The 17,535-nt window shown below is 37.8% G+C and overlaps 2 protein-coding genes across 2 annotated transcripts in view; one reads left to right on the forward strand and one right to left on the reverse strand.

Annotated features, from left to right (window-relative positions):
* Positions 1 to 7,576: 7,576 nt before the first annotated feature.
* LOC308618204 (keratin-associated protein 13-1-like) overlaps positions 7,577 to 17,535 on the reverse strand; it is a gene marked incomplete at both ends in the record, with an annotated part of 29,716 nt that continues 19,757 nt past the window's right edge. The window contains one exon of the mRNA XM_081235725.1: positions 7,577 to 7,966. Within this exon, the coding sequence (XP_081091851.1) occupies positions 7,577 to 7,966 (390 nt within the window). The remainder of the gene's footprint in view (positions 7,967 to 17,535) is intronic.
* Positions 14,798 to 15,382, forward strand: LOC308617504 (keratin-associated protein 13-1-like; the record flags this gene model as incomplete). The annotated part of the gene is made up of 1 exon (XM_081234710.1): positions 14,798 to 15,382. The coding sequence occupies one exon, from the start codon at positions 14,798 to 14,800 to the stop codon at positions 15,380 to 15,382; it is 585 nt and encodes a 194-aa protein (XP_081090836.1).

A 17,535-nucleotide genomic window follows, 5' to 3' on the forward strand; every position in this document is an offset into this window, starting at 1 on the left:
GGGAATGGCTTAAGATAACCTGTGGGTATAGCCAAATCTCTTAAGACATCTATCTTCAAAAACTGATGTATTGTCCAATGGAAATGAGCTGAGACTCATTCTATGAAGACTTGAAATTACTAAGTGGAAGTTTTGAGGAAAGATTCAGCCAAAAATCTAAAGCAAGGTACTTTTTCAGGTAATTGAGATTTCCATCTTGGGGGCACTTTTTAGATATCCACCTAAAAAGGTATTGCAAATGTGATTCCAACATGGTAGATTACTGAAGGTAATTGCAAAACTCCCTTCCAAACTGTAGATTTTATGAGTCTGAGCATTTTGAGTAGATAAATTGGTCTTCAATCATGTTGAATATACTAGGTAACATAATACATGCTCCATTTCTGTAATAAACAATTCTTATTTATTAGGCTTCTTAATTATAAATAGAAAAAAAACTTCTAGTAGATTCCAAACCTTCCTGTTTTATTTGTTAATAAATTATTGAACATCAAAACATCCATATAAATATTTAACTCAGCTAAATTGAATTTGCTTGCTTCAATGTCATCCACTCTTATATAAGCTATTTCTGTGGAAGAATATTCTATGAGATCAGATATTAAGTAATTTTGAACATCCTTTTCTCAACAAAGTGGAGGTTTGTATACCCAAGCACTTTTGTTCAAAAGTAGAAGGGAAATGTTTTTCTATGAAATGAACAAATCAAACAACACAGAAGCCAGAGAAAGATAAACCTTCTTAATCTCTCCTCTTCTTCAAGGTTGTCAATCTTCATTAGTCTACTACACAAAGGTGGAATACAAGTCATAGAACAACAACAAAAAAATGACGATTATATATATATTTTAGAAATTTTATAATACTTGTCAGAAACACCTGAAAACAATTTAAGTCAAAGTGATATATGTTGCTTTCTGAGGCAAAGGAAGAATCTGCTTAAGATGACTCCTTTGCTCCAAAAGTTCAAAGCAATTACCTTATAAACTTTCTATAGAACAGGGGCATTTTTCAGATTCTGGGGAATCCTTTCAGTGGTAAACATTGCTTCTTATTAGAGAGAGAAATACTAGGCATTTTTGCCACATTTTTAATGTTTTTTTTTCCAGCATCTTAGAAAAATAACCTCTAACATTCCAAAATAATATAAAGAAATTTATATTTATATTTAATATTTAACTCATTCTACAGTAAAGACACACACAGATGACAGAAAAACTAAGACTGACTCATTAGTTTGCATACAATTTTAAGCAGGGACATCAGAAATAAGGGGATCTCTCAGTTAATATTTCACTAAAGCCATTAAAATCGAGATCCGATTAAAAAAAAATCCTCATACATCTGCATGGTACCATTGCTCCTTCCTGATGGCACTGTCCATTAGGTAAACTTTCCACTTCCTGGTAACAGTCAATGTATGTTTTTGTTTTTGAAAAAATGACTTTGAGTAGATCAGTTAACAACTTTGCTATCCAGATGGCAACGATTTTGAGACAGACTTTGAAAGGGGTATCAATTATTTTTAATTAAGCCTGCTTCCCTCAGCCCAGACAGTACATCTAAAGTTTTCTGAGTGATCTGCTCAGTGACCGTTGGTAGAGAAGGATGACTAAGAGCTTTGAAAATTCAATACTATTACCTGAATTCCAAGGCACAAACATTACAGCACTTTCCAGTTGTAAACCCACAAATACTACATGTGTATAACTATGCTGATCTTTTCCAATTCAATTAAAAAGAGGAAGGAGACTTGTTTTTATAAACCATGTGGATGATACAGTCAATGATAAGTTTATATAAATGCCCCTGTTGAAAAAGTGACATTCAAACTTAGAGTATTCCCATTGTAAGTTACATGTCCTGTCAACATGTCCTACTACTACTGCTCTGGAAACTTTTCCTCCCACTCCCTTGGGGACCACCTGTGTTACTCAGGCTCCTCCTGTGGCTCTTCTTACCCCAGTGACCTGGTCTACAGCACTGATCGGTGCTCTCCCAGCTCCTGCCGTCTGGACTCCTCTCTCTACACTGGCTGTCAGGAGACTTGCTGTGATCCCATCAGGTGACAGACATTCCATGTGGTGTCCGGTCCCTGCCAGAGAAAAACTGTTGCAAGTTTAAATAAAAATATGATATATGACATCCACATATTGGCTTTAACATTATTTGTTTATTTTTTGTCTTCAAAACTACTTGTAAATATCTGGCTGGATATTTCTGTATCTTGTATTCATCATTTAAAAAATCTTTACTTTAAAATGTAAAATTGTCCAGTGTACTTTAGGTTTGGAAGAAATTATTTTATCTTTTATGTTTACTCCATCTGTTAATACCTTCATATGATAAAACCTTAAAATACATTTTTAAGACTGCAAACAAATAACTGTGACTTTTGGTTTTGTCGTGGGTTAGAAACTTGAATATTTTTATATAAAATAGTTACAAATTTTAAGGTATATTAAATTGACTACATCATATAATTCTGGAAGGAAAATTAATCATAAATACATTCTAAAATATTTGAGAAACTGAAATGGGGATATTCAGGAAGAACTTAGATTTTAGTGAGTTAGATTTGGTGAGAATTCCAGTTCTCCCAGCTTTACAGCCATATAAAAAATCAAATGAAATTTCTAATTGATTTATAAATGAAACGTCTAACACATTCCAGTACTTATTAGCAAGTAAGCCCAACATTTTCCATACAATCAGTTATACAAGTTTGATGGAGTCCCAATTGCTACTATTTTTTTAGTTCTGTTGATAACATTTATTGGAAAAAAAACAAACAAAAAGAAAATGAAACTCAAAAACAATGCAAATATTCTCTTGTTACAACATTCAACTAAATGTTTAAGCAACTGATCACTCCTGAATCAACAGTTATGCTCCAAACTTTTATCCATTATGTCAAGGACAACATTACTGAAAGATAGAGATGACCTAGATTCTCACCCACAGGGTAACCATATGTCTTGGTTTATTGTGTTTGTCTCAGCATCCAGTCCCATTTGGTAATTGTCTTAGATTTTTCACTTTTTATTTATAATGAATAATTGAGTTAACATAAGTGATGATCAGTTTAGGAAACCACTTTTCTTTTGCTATGGTTTCATCTAGTGGAGTATGACATACATGTATAGTGTACAGAGTTTTCACTTTAACCAGTGTTAAATCTGAAAGAAGACAAGCCATATCCTATCCTTTCTTCAGTCATCCTGCCTGAACAAAATGGAACTACTCCTTTTATTGCAGAGGGATCATGGAAAACAAATTACACTCAGATACAGGTGGTAGGACAGCTCACATGTTCAAATCTTGCTGGAGGGTCATTTGTCATTCTAACCTAGCCAGTACTGCTATGGCTCTTTCCACAGCGTGCAAGATGCAATAATACACCCCAAACTAGCAGTTGGTGGAGATAGTGAGGAATTTAGAATTACTGATTAGGTGTACATAAAATATGGGCCTAAAATTGAGGGTGGCACACAGCATATAAATATTAATCTAAATGCTCTTGCTACAGTGGCTTGGCCACATGTCGTATTGTTTAATCTACAACTATTCATTTTATTGTTTGGGAACATCTTTCTTCTTTAACCTTTGCAAAAAAATATATTTTTAGGAGCAAAGAGCTAAACTAAAAGTTCATATTTAATTTAAAAATGTGAATACTTAATTTCTATTACTAAAGCAAGTTGATGGTGAATATATGAGTTGTACAGCAATTCAATAACATTAACTCTCCACCACTGGGGTCAGAAATATCACTTACCACATGAAAAATAAAAGAGGCAATTTTGCTGAAGAAGCATCAGTATCTATTTCAAAAGATAGAAATTTTAAGACGATTACTTCCAAAGATAATTATTTGTCAGTAGTAGTTGCAAAAGCTGATGCATACATTTCATTTAGGTCACATAACTATTCTTTTTTTTTTTTTTTTTTGTGGTACGCGGGCCTCTCACTGTTGTGGCCTCTCCCGTTGCGGAGCACAGGCTCCTGATGCGCAGGCTCAGCGGCCATGGCTCACGGGCCCAGCCGCTCCGCGGCATGTGGGATCTTCCCGACCGGGGCACGAACCCGTGTCCCCTGCATCGGCAGGCAGGCTCTCAACCACTGCGCCACGAGGGAAGCCCCACATAACTATTCTAAATAATTTTCACTCATGTTAAATCCTAAGTTTTCTTGTGCAAGTAAAAACAAACAAAAAATCCAACAACAACAACAACAAAACAAAACAACAAATGAAGCAGTAGCTGATGATATGCTCCTCCATTAGCAAAAGAAAAACTTCACTAAGGATTAATGAAGCCAGTATTATGTCAGTATTGTTAAATGTTTCAAATCAAAAATGAATTAATTCCATTAGTAGTTTGATTTCTTCATGCAGTCCAGAGAATCCATGTAAAGCTATTGAAAGTTCATAATACTCTGACAACGCTAATGTAAAATCATTTAAAAAGTTCAACATCAAAGATAAAATTATTGGTTGTCTCAGTAACAATAAAAATACACATTTTGGTGAAGGACAACATCATGGTAAAAACAAAAAAGTAAGATTCCTAAGGAGAAAAAATACAGTTGTAATTGCTGTAAACATATAATCCATAATTGAATCCAAACATGCTGTAATATTCTGCTACTCAGAGTAGAAGCTGTAGTTTTAAAACATTTTTGTATATACACAGAGTAGGTTATTTTGGCATGTTTTTCCCTACCTCATCAATCACCTCTTCCACCTCTGTTGTATTATTGTTTTCCTCATGCCTTTGTGTTGTTGATTTTTATGTCATTAGTATGTTATTTTACATAACAAAGCACACACATAGGGAAATTATTTTTGTCTCTTGCTTGGGCTATACTTTCTTCAGTGCCTGATTCTCAATCTTTCTTCCACATTCTATGTTACTTTTGCATCCAATTATACTACTTTTCTCTCTGCAGGAACTTTCCCATGATTTTGTCCTAATTGACTCCTTGCTCCTTCAATCTGACTCACCAAAATGGGAATGCAGTTTAAAGATTAGTGAGATTTCACAGTTTGGTAATTTTACTTTTTTTTTTTTTAATTTTCAGGGAAAATCTTCTAGGAGTGACAGTGTTTGTGTTGGGGGAATTTGGAGGGAAGATAAGAAATCTGCCAAGTTATATAAGAATCATCTTTCTCTTTTTTTAAATTTTTAACAATAAGCCCATTATCTTCAATTTTTTGGTTGCTGGTATTGAACTTGTGTATGTGTGGCTGTGAAAGAGAGGGTTTCATTTTGTTTTGTTTTACTATTCTTGTTCATAACATTAGTTATTGAGAAAGGGAACATTATAATGTGACATTAATAATGATAATTAATATAGGATTTGTCATAGCACTCAGGATTTCTAGCAATATCTTCCTGAGGGGTAATCAAGTATTTCTCTTGGACTATTATTAAATATTATGGTTAATGCGAATGTTTTCAAGAGAAATTAGCTCATCTTTCTTTAGCTTCCTTCTCCTAAATGCTACATTTATTTTTATTTTTCTCTTTATTATGAATACTACTCATGAGGCTAATGAAACTAAATACAATAGGAGTTGAAGTCTATTCAGATAAAGCAATCTCTGTAGAGAAATACTCAAGGATCTTGGTTAGAAAAGGAGTTTTAAAGAACTTCAGGAATGAACAAGAAAAGCTTAATTCAAGATATCGGATTCTACTAGATCTTTGATGTATAACCTTGGGCAAGATTCTAATTCTTTTTGACTTTTCATTCCTTCATGTCTAGAAAGATCTATATGACATAATATCTGTCTTTCTCACAAGGATGTTTGAGCATTAAATGCAAGTGGTGTATCTGGTACCCTTGTATTCTCCATTATATCCTCATTTTCTCACCTATGATCCCAGGCACAGCTATGGCGAACAATTTCATGCAGGTTTCAACACTCTTTGCACAGACAGTCTCTCCCTTCATGCATAGACAACTTTTCTTTCACTCTCTACTTGGGCTTCTCAGAGGGCACAGCCAAGAAAATGAACACACTATGAATCCTCTTTGCACAGGTAATGAAGTTCCAGGAAAGGGACAAACATCAGGGACAACATTCTAGCAATGGGAGACAGAAGCTGATGCATAAATTCTTCCTCCTGTTGATTAGATTCTGGGGTGGACAATTCCTAAAGTCATTCTATACATTCCTAAAAAGGCCCTGAATGATTGTGTCCCCATTGCCCACCATAAAGTCAGCCAAAAAATATGTGAAATTTTCGTCTTTGATTCTTTCACCTTCCATGGTCTCCCAAACTATCTCCCTGGGGTCTCGTGGCAAATATACTGTCTGCACCCAATGTTTTGACTTCAGCTCTGCTTTTGGGAAGAGAGGGGTTCAGGCTAAGACTAATGGATACAAATGTTTGTTCAGCATTGCTCAGGTGTGGTGCTCTTAGTTGATGCAGTTTGAACCTTGGAGAAGCATCAGGAGGTTTTCCCACACCTCCTTAACCCAGTTACTCCTCACTTAAGGTCATTGTGCATCTCTTTACATATGTTCATAGGGAGGGCTCAGGAATGGATCATGCTCAGGGACCAGGCTCAGGGAAGGATCATGGTACTTATGTCAACCAACAGGGAGTAAAACATCTATCTTAGCAGTTATTTAAGGCTCATCTTTTCTCTTAGCTGAAAATCCACACTCAGATACTAGACTTTCAAGTATGTTTTTGGTTTATGTGTAACCTTATCTTATAAATTATATTGTATTCTTGTTGTCTGCATTTCTAGTTATGTGCCAATTTCTCTGTTTTCCTTTATCAGCAGAAATCCATGCCTCTATTCTCAGGCAAGTGTCACTGATATTGAGACATACAAAGTATGGACCTCCAGGAAATAAATACTCCCAGTAGGGAACATATGCATTGACAAAAGCAATTTGCTCAAATCTATCAAAATGTGTGTTCCCAAACCCAGTTTCAGAGTCATATTGATCTTTATTTAAAATTCCCAAATCCTAAATAAAATATAGGCAAATAATAAGATGAACAATATATTTCGGTGCTAGATGACAACATAAATTTATCAGATTAAGAATTTCATTTTCAACTGCTCTTCCAAGAAAATCCAATAGCATATTTTCTATCAATAGTACAGATATTAGGACTTCATATTGGGTTATTCATTAAATTCAGAGTCTCTCAAAAGTTGATGATGCAGGAAACTGATGATTTAAGAATAAAAGAGGGCCTCCCTGGTGGCGCAGTGGTTGAGAGTCTGCCTGCCAATGCAGGGGATACGGGTTCGTGCCCCGGTCTGGGAGGATCCCATATGCCACGGAGCGGCTGGGCCCGTGAGCCATGGCCGCTGAGCCTGCGCGTCCAGAGCCTGTGCTCCGCAACGAGAGAGGCCACAACAGTGAGAGGCCCGCATACCGCAAAAAAAAAAAAAAAAAAAAAAAAAAAAAAAGAATAAAAGAACAATGGTAAATGGTGAGAATGAAAATGATGGCTGTACTGAGTAAAGACTTTGATCTCAATACTCGAGAGGATCTAGACCCTCAACAAATTGAACGATAGAAACCGAATCCACATGTTGGTCTCTAACACGATGATTGGCAGCTACTAGAGGCAAAGTTTGTTGGATGGAAGAATCTGGATCCACAGCCCAGGGAAGGGAAGCCACAGACTCCATAACCCCGGGGTTTGAGACCACGGAATCCATAGCCCAGTGAGTAGCAGCTTCTGAATCCAGAGCTCAGGTAACTACAGCTGCTGGAGCTAAAGCCCAGACACCCAGCATAAGTTGTCCAGCAGGGACTGCAGAGACTGGAGGTCCTGGGGCAGTAGCAGGACGTCTGGCAGGGACTGGACACCACAAGGGACATCTGGCACCTGATGGGCTCATAACAGGTCTCCTGACTGTAGAGAGAGGAGACCAGCTGGCAGGTGCTGGGAGAGCAGAGGTCAGTGCTGTAGACCAGGTTGCTGGGGTGGAAGGAGCCTGGGTAGCAAAAGTGGCCCCCAAGGGAGTGGAAGGAGAAATTTCCAGAGAGGCAATTATGGGACATGTTGACAGGAGATGTGAGTTCAGCTGTTACTGTGAGAAGATTCTAAGTTTGAATGTCACTCCTGCACTATGGCATTTATATACTTTCAGCAATAGGTGTGACACCTATGGGGTCATGGGCCCTACATTAGATTTCCTCTTTTGCATATGTGTAATTCAATAGTCTTCTCTGTAATTGCAATTGCATTCAAATAGTTTTCTGCATTTGTTTTTAATGGGTGCTGTAATTTTGTTGTTATAGCCAAAGCCAATGGACTACTGCTGTGTCAGAAATGCTGACTGTTTTACATTAATGCACATCCCATCATGGCCAGGAAAGCAACAAGACCAGGAAAGCTTTTCCTCTGGTTTATGCTAATCTGATTCCTGTGTATCCACATCTGGTTTTGCTGGTAGATGCTTTCCTCTTAAGAGTGGGGAATGAGACAAAATCAATTTTCTTCTGGTACAATGGATCAGAGGCACAGTTTCTAGCTGGATGGAATCCTTTCTGGAATGATCCACCTTGTCAACATTCATTCCCATTCTCCAAAATCACTTGGTGGTAGTCTGTTATGGCAGCAATAGAAAACTAATACACCAAGTATCACAGTTACATTGTGTCTTTAATCCAATGAAGAGAGACAAAAAATAGATAAAACAAAGAGACAGAGAGAAATGGCTAGAAACTGAAAGACACTTTGCTGTGTATGTAAAGATAAGATGACACACAAAAAAAAGGCTCAGTTGAAATAGTACTAGGGAAGATCAATCTGGGCCCATCTCTATTCAGCCAGGAAGGAATAGTCTGATGAGGGGAGGAAACAAATGAAAGTTAAACAGGGAAGGCTCAGGAAATTTTCTTTTTCTATTGCACTAAAATTGTTGTCTGTTTCTTAATGTCTTTTTTTTTTTTTTTTTGCGGTACGCGGGCCTCTCACTGTTGTGGCCTCTCCCGTTGCGGAGCACAGGCTCTGGATGCGCAGGCTCAGCAGCCATGGCTCATGGGCCCAGCCTCTCCGCGTGGCATGTGGGATCTTCCCGGACTGGGGCATGAACCCGTGTCCCCTGCATCGGCAGGCGGACTCTCAACCACTGCACCACGAGGAAAGCCCAGTTTGAAGGTTATTTTTTCTTTCCAGTTCTCTTTTCCTCTACAGAACGTATGAATCTCTCTCTCTCTTCTCTCTTTCTGTCCCCACAGTAGCATTTTTCTTTCCTCCTTTTTCTATGCTTAACTTAGACTTTCTCTTCTGTTTTTTCATTTACATATATATGTGTGTGTGTGTGTGTGTGTGCATATATATATATATATAGCCTCTCCTTAACTACAGATTATAAGCTTAAAAACAAAGTTTGCTAGATTTTTCATATTCTGAGAGTATATACAGATACTTTCTAGTTAATTCACAAAATATTCAATGTTAGAATAAAACCAGTTAAATTATATTCCGGCCTCAAGGAAATATAGTGTTATGGTTGATGGCAATATTTTCTTATTTTATTTTCTAATAAAACTGTTATAAACTTACAAAAAATAATAATGTTAAAAATATTGAATTTTATCAATAAAATCTATGGCAACTGGGCTTCCTTTTGCTCTAAATTGCTAAATTTTCATCTACCTTAAATTAATATAAATTCAAGAAGAATTTGTAAACTCCCTAAATGTGGACTAAATTAAGCCCAGAGATTATATTGTTTGTTCTATGTAACATAAACCTCCACGATTATTTTTGTTCTTTTTTTTAAACAGTTATTTATAATAAAAATTTAGATATATATTTCATGTAAAATTTAACACTTTGAGCTGCACATCCAGTGACTTCTGATTTTTTAATTGCAGAGTCTAAACCCTTATGTTATGAACAAAGTAGTTTTGATATGTGAGGTGTGTTTCCAGCAGAATCTCATCCATAGTTGAAAGTTACAATGGTCGGCACCCAGCTGCTGCTCTTCTCCAAATTACCAGTTAACTTGTCACTAACCTGCTGGGGATGTTTCTTTTATTAGTCATCTAGGTTTGAAACAATAAACAAAAGCCAATACTTCTTATATAAAGATCCCCTTTAATCACTATCTATTATTACCTGTTAACCACAAAATATGTTCTTTATTATTATCCAATGTAGATTAGAAGACTTTTGAATTCTGTGTTCTTAAAAATATATTACTTGGACAAAGATATCATGGCTGCCTTTCTTAAATGTGCCACATGCAATACTAAAGCACATTTCCCTTTGTAATATATTCTTGGTATTTTTCCCTAGGACTTTAAAATTACAATTTATTTATTTTTATTAAAGTATGGTTGATTTACAATACTGCATTCATTTCAGGTGTACAGCACAGATTCACTTATAATGTACATATATATATATATATATATATATATATATATATTCCTTTTCAGACTTTTTCTCTTTAAGTTATAAAATATTGAATATAGTTCCTTGTACTATAATTACAATTTTACAAGGTGGAGAAACACTGACGATTTTTCAGTAAATGTATTAATGAGGCATCCAAGTATTTTTCTATAAATTATCTGGAAGCAAAGCTTGATAACATGGATTCAAGGGCAAGTTTTTTACGTGGGAGGTGATCACAATAAACACCTGCAGGGAGTGGGAAGATTGACAGGGAATGGAAGGAAAGCAGTACAGTGTGCATTACTAATCCAGGCACCACTGTAGACAGCTGGAGCTAAGTTCTAGTGGAGAATTCCCTGTGCAGGAGCTCAGCATGCCCTGGGAGGTGAAAAAGTCCTCAGGCAGAGCTTTACAGATGCCCTGAAGAATCAGCCTTCAGAATGTACAGATGATTACCCAGGAGACGTAGGCAGAGTGTGGACAGCTTCCGTTGGGAGTGGGGTGTCACTTAGAAAAACAAAGATGCAATAAATATGGGACAGAAGAAGTTAAGGTCTGGAAGGTTAAAACGGGATGAGAAAATCAGAAAGGTATGTAGGCACGTGGTGAGTGTAGGTCATATTGTAACAGTGTAAGGCATGGGAAGTGGTACAGGGTGGGACACAGGATTAGAAAGAAAGGTTGATACTCACAACAGAAGTATTTAAATTCCATGACTTCTGGTGTCATTTATTACTACTTAAACTGCTGTAACAGACTTTTAAATGGTCATCTTCACTGTAGCTACTCCCTTATTTGAAATGCTCTTATGTATTCTAAACATAAATAAACCTCTCAAAATTACATAAAATGAGCAAGCTAACATTGTTTAAAACATTAAACAATTCCTCTCAATGAGTATAGAAAAGCTGGAGAAATTAAGAAAAAAAATCTGTGTTTGAAAACTTCAGAGACATATCAAAATGTTCCAGAGTCACAGAGACACTATATGGGTCAGTACTGAAATCAAAAGAAACGAGCCTATATCTGGAGTTAATATTCCCTTCAAATTATATGTTGATTTTGGAAGCAGTGACTAAGAAGCTGAGAGAATTTTCATAAACTAACAGGGCTAGAGAAAAAAAATTAGAATTTTGGGCTGACCAAAGAGTTGCGGCCATGGAATATATCCCAGACCATGGAGAACCAGTTCCTAGAAGTAAAACTGAGTTGCTAATAGACAGCTTCCTATAAGAACTGAAGCCCAGGTTTGAATTCTCTCAATCCCTCTTTGAATTAAAATAATCTAGAATTCTGACATCTTTATCCTAGCAGCCTTCCAAAAACATAAGCAAATCTTTCTGGAGGGAGGTAAAGTCACCCAGGTTTTTAAAATATATATGAAATATCTATTACTCTAAAAGTATAGCAGGAATATGAGAAAATAAGACTGGAACAAAACAGAACAGGAGAAAATGGAATCTGAAATACACAATCCATATAATGGACATGTCAAAATCAGACATTAAAATACCTATGTAAAGAATTTAACAACAGGAAATAGGAAAATACTATTATCAAGGAATAGTTATGTTTAAAGAATTAAAGATAAGATTGAAGGTTTTGACAGAAAACTGAAAACTAAACAACAGAAACTAATTGAAATTTTTAGAAATTTACAAAATAATAACTGATTTGGAAAGCCTAATTTTTATGTTTTATCACGGGATTAAACATTGCTGAATAGACAATTAGTGAATTAGAAGATGGAATAGAAGGAAATTCCCAAACTAAAGCATAAAAAGACAAAAAGATTGAAAATAGAGAAAAGACTGTAAGAGGCATATATAACATAGTTTAATAGTGTATTTTGCTTATAATTAGAATCTCAGGGAAAAAAGGAAATAAGAATGGGACAGAAAAAATTCTTGAAGAGACTATAGTTGACAATTTATCAAAATTGATGAAAGGCATCATCTCACATGTGAAATAGTAATGAGGAAAATAAGAAGAGCTGACCTAAGGTTGAGATGGCTGAAAGATGATGGGCTTTAGCAAATGTTACCCAGAGACAGCCTGCAACAAATGCTCCAAAGCTAAACTTCCAAACTGTTTTCTTTAATTATTAAATAACTGAAATAATTTTATTTGTTAACCTGGTTGGCATGTACAAGACTGAATGTCCAGTCTGAATGTTTTACTACCCACCAACCGATTAGTTTAATTCCAAAAATGTGTAAATAAGATTCAGCATACTCAGATTACCTGCATTTTTCCCTCACCAGGATCTACACTTTGTATTTTAAATCTTGTCTTGCCTTTGCTTCTTTAAGACAAAGTTTAATGACTGTTTCCCTTACATTTAAAGTAAGCATTTAGAGTGTTTAACATGCAAAACAGAGAAATGCATCTGGGAATTCTTTGACACACAGATTAAGGAACCATCACAAATTTCAAACACAATAAATACAAAGAAAAAGATGGCTCAGGATGTCACACCAAAAAAAATGACAATCTACAAAGAGAAATATACAAATCCACAATCACAACTAGAAATTTAACACTCTTCTTTCACTTCTGATAGAAACAGATGACAGACAAGCAAACAATAAGGGCATAGAAAATATTAAAGACATGATTAGGAAATATGGCCTAAGTAACATGCATAAAACATTGTGGTCAAAACTTCAGAATATCAGTTATGTTCAAGTGCCCACAAAGCATTTACCAAAATAGATCATACGCTGATCATAGTGGTATAAGCTAAGAAGCAATAGCAACTAGAACAACAGAGTTAACTAGTAAATCCTCATATATTTGGAAATTAAGCATTATGCTTGTAAACAATCCATCCTCAAAGAAGAAAGCACAATAAAATATAAAATATCAAAATTAAACTGTGCTTAGTAAGAAAGTTATAGCCTTAACTGCATACATTTTAGAAGAATGGCTGAAAATCACTGAATCCATATCCACACTAAGGAGTGAAAATTGGAAAGTACATTAATCCCAGATTAAGCAAAAGAGTGAAATAACAAAAAGGCAGAATTTACTGTTAAAAAAATAAGGAAATAGAAAATCCGTAACATCAGATAGATTCTTGGCAACAAATCCATAGGGCCTGGAAAAGACATAGTTGGGCTGACAAAAGTCACTCCATAACTTACTGTGTTAGTACACATCATTCATAAAGCAGTCAACAAGATGGAATTAAAGGTACAATGATTTTATTGGGAAATGTCTGTGGGAGAAAAGAGTTGGAGGAGGGAGTGAAGAAGGCTAGGAAATGTCAGACTTCCATGCGAGTCTGACCAGAGTGAAGAAGAGAGGGAAGGACATGCCCCAGGTAGCCACAGATTGAAGATAGTTCCTCAAGGCCATTGGAGAATCCTCAGTTGTTGGCCATCAGGGGATTCCATGTGTCTCTGTTATGCTCAGTCATTGTCTGGGAGTAGCCCCATGAATAGGAATGCTTCCATGCCAATGAAGTGTTAGATTTCAGACCATATCATAGGGGGTGCCCTTGGTCAATCAAGCCTCTTGCAGATGAAGATCTGAGAAGTAAATTCTCAAGGCTGCTACACATACAGATGAGAATCTGTTAAGACTAGAGGTCTTATATCAGATACACTGAATCTAAAACTCAATTTTTCATTCCCTCATCTCAATATTTCTTAGCTCTTTGATTCTCTTCATAAGGGTCCAGACTGGCATGCACTTGTGACTCTGTCTTGGTTCTGTCCCTCACTGTCACCATGTCTCCAAATAATTGTCCAGGTTTCTCTCTGGTTGTAGCCATCAGTGATATTCAATTTGTCCTGGCTGATATTTTTGCCTCTCCATTGTACCTGAGACACATGTGTAATAGAATGTAATAGATGTGCAATAATTTTGGAGAATGAGAAAACATAGGGGCAAGTAAGGTCAGTATTTAGTAGATTCCTCATTCAAGCCAAAGTTGCACCTCTGATCCATTGACAAAGAAGAGATATAATTTTATCTTATTTAACCACCATTTGAGAAAAGTGTTTTCTCATCATTGCCAGACACAAAACACCCAAGGATTATGACAAGAGGAAAAGGAAAATGATGTTTATCTCACCATTTCCTGACTATGATGGGATAAGTATTAGTGTGAAACAGTTATAGCATTTCTGACATAGTGTAGTTCATTAGCCTTGGCTATAACACCAAAATTATAGCACCCATAAATACAATATGGAGAAAACAATTCGAACTGCAATTACAGAGCAGATTACTGAGTTAAACACATGTAAACAAGGGAGCACAAATATGTAAAAAATGACCCTGTAGGTTACCACACCTACTGCTGAGAGTATATATATACACATCTGTCCAGAAGGTTAAATTCAAACTCAGAATCTTCTCCCTGTAACTCAACTGAGCTCATACCTCCTGTCAACATGTCCTACAACAGCTGCCCTGGAAACTTACCCTCCTGCTCCCTTGGAGGCTATCTGTGCTACCCAGGCTCCTTCCAGCCCAGCAACCTGATCTACAGCACTGAGCTCTGCTCTCCTAGCACCTGCCTGCTGGGCTCCTCTCTATTACGTAGCTGTCAGGAGATCTGCTATGAGCCCATCAGGTTCCAGACATCTCGTGTGGTGTCCTTTCCCTGCCAGACATCCTGCTACCACCTCAGGACCTCCAGGCTCTGCAGTTCCTGCTGGACAACTTATACTGGGTGTCTGGGCTTTAAGTCCAGCAGTTGCCTCTCCCTGAGATCTGGATACAGAAGCTGCTACTCAATGGGCTTTGGATCCCATGGCTTCAGACCCCTGGGTAATGGAGTGTGTGGCTTCCCTTCCCTGGGCTGTGGATCCAGATTCTGGCACCCAATCAAATTTCCTTCCAGGAGTTTCCATTCATCTTGTTACTGGCCAATCTGTAGATCTGGCTTCTACTTATTAATATGTAAAAGAGTTAAATCCATTAAGAAATTTAGATTCTGTACTGTGATTATCTATTATCTTAATTTCCTCCATTAAAAAGTATTCTAATGTACCCCAATCACCGGCAACTCTTTACCTCTCCAGCCCTAGAACACTGGGTGATAGATTAACTCTGTCAACCTATAAGATTAATGAAAAATTCAAATTGAATTGTTGATAGAATTTATGGTTTTGTACTTCTCCCAAAGATAGATGGAAAATCAAATAATTTGATTTTAATAAACTCTTTATTCTGCTATCCAAATATGCTGTGAATATTGTTATTTACTAGTAACGTGTCAGCTAGGATTTGTATTATCATTGCTTCTGTTAATGGGCTTTGGTAAACTCAGATTTGGGGGACTATGCACTAATTTTGATTAGGCTTAGATATTTTTCTTTTTTTAAGCAAGAGTTTTTCCTGGATGCCCACAGTTTCTTGGTACAGACTTTCTCTAAAAGAAAATCCAAGTAATTTGAATATCTTTATTCACGCAATAAACATGGACCATGCATCTCGAAAGATATTATGTATGAGAATGGTTTTAAGAGTATAGGGAGGAGCTGGGGGAAGATGGCGGAAGAGTAAGATGTGGAGATCACCATCCTCCCCACAGATACACCAGAAATTCATCTACATGTGGAACAACTACAGAACACCTACTGAACGCTGACAGAAGACCTCAGACCACCAAAAAGGCAAGAAACTCCCCACGTACCTGGGTAGGGCAAAAGAAAAAAGAATAAACAGAGACAAAAGGATAGGGATGGGACCTGCACCAGTGGGAGGGAGCCGTGAAGGAGGAATGGTTTCCACAAACTAGGAAGCCCCTTCGCGGGTGGAGACTGTGGGTGGCGGAAGGGGAAAGCTTCGGAGCCACAGAGGAGAGCGCAGCAACAGGGGTGCAGAGAGCAAAGCGAAAAGATTCCCCCACAGAGGATCAGTGCCGACCGGCACTCACCAGCCCAAGAGGCTTGTCTGCTCACCCGGTGGGGCGGGCGGGGCTGGGAGCTGAGGCTCGGGCTTTGGTCAGAGTGCAGGGAGAGGACTGGGGCTGGAGGAGGGAAGAGAGCCTGAGGGGGTTAGTGCTCCATGGCTAGCCGGGAGGGAGTCTGGGAAAAAGTCTGGAGCTGCCAAAGAGGCAAGAGACTTTTTCTTCCCTCTTTGCTTCCTGATGCGTGAGGAGAAGGGATTAAGAGAGCTGCTTAAAGGAGCTCCAGAGACAGGCGTGAGCCACGGCTAAAAGCACGGACCCCAGAGACGGGCGTGGGATGCTGGGGCTGCTGCTGCCGCCGTCAAGAGGCCTGTGTGCGAGTGCAGGTCACTGTCCACGCCCCCCTTCCAGAGATCCTGTGCAGCTCGCCACTGCCGGGGTCCCGGGATCCACGGACAGCTTCCCCGGGAGAGCGCACGGTGCGCCTCAGGCTGGTGCAACGTCGCACTGGCCTCTGCTGCTGCACGCTCGCCCCGCACTCCGTACCCCTCCCTACACCAGGCCTGAGTGAGCCAGAGCCCCCGAGTCAGCGGCTCCTTTAACCCTGTCCTGTCTGAGTGAAGAACAGACGCCCTCCAGCGACCTACATGCAGAGGCAGGGCCAAATACAAAACTGAGACCCGGGAGCTGTGAGAATAAAGAAGAGAAAGTGAAATCTCTCCCAGCAGCCTCAGAAGAAGCGGATTAAAGCTCAACAATCAACTTGATGTACCCTGCATCTGCGGAATAAATGAATAGACAATGAATCATCCCAAATTGAGGACGTGGACTTTGAGAACAAGATTTATGATATTTTCCCCTTTTCCTCTTTTTACAACAAATTATCCCAAATTGAGGAGGTGGACTTTGAGAGCAAGATTTATGATTTTTTCCCCTTCTTCTCTTTTTGTGAATGTGTATGTGTATGCTTCTGTGTGAGATTTTGTCTGTATAACTTTGCTTCCACCATTTGTCCTAGGGTTCTATCCATCAGTTTTTAAAATTTTTTTTTTAATAATTATGTTTTTATTTTAATAATGCTATTATATTTTATCATACTTTATTCTATTTTACTTCATTTTTGCTCTTTCTCTTTTTCCTACCTTCCCTCCTTCCTCCCTCCCTCCCTCCTTTCTTTCTTTCCTTCTTTCTTTCTTTCTACTTCTACTACTAATTCTTTCTTTCTACTTTTGATGCCTTTTATTCTGAGCTGGGTGGATGAAAGGCTCTTGGTGC

This window comes from Mesoplodon bidens, assembly GCF_964165515.1.
Source record: "Mesoplodon bidens genome assembly, chromosome: 5".
NCBI classification, from domain to species: domain Eukaryota; kingdom Metazoa; phylum Chordata; class Mammalia; order Artiodactyla; family Ziphiidae; genus Mesoplodon; species Mesoplodon bidens.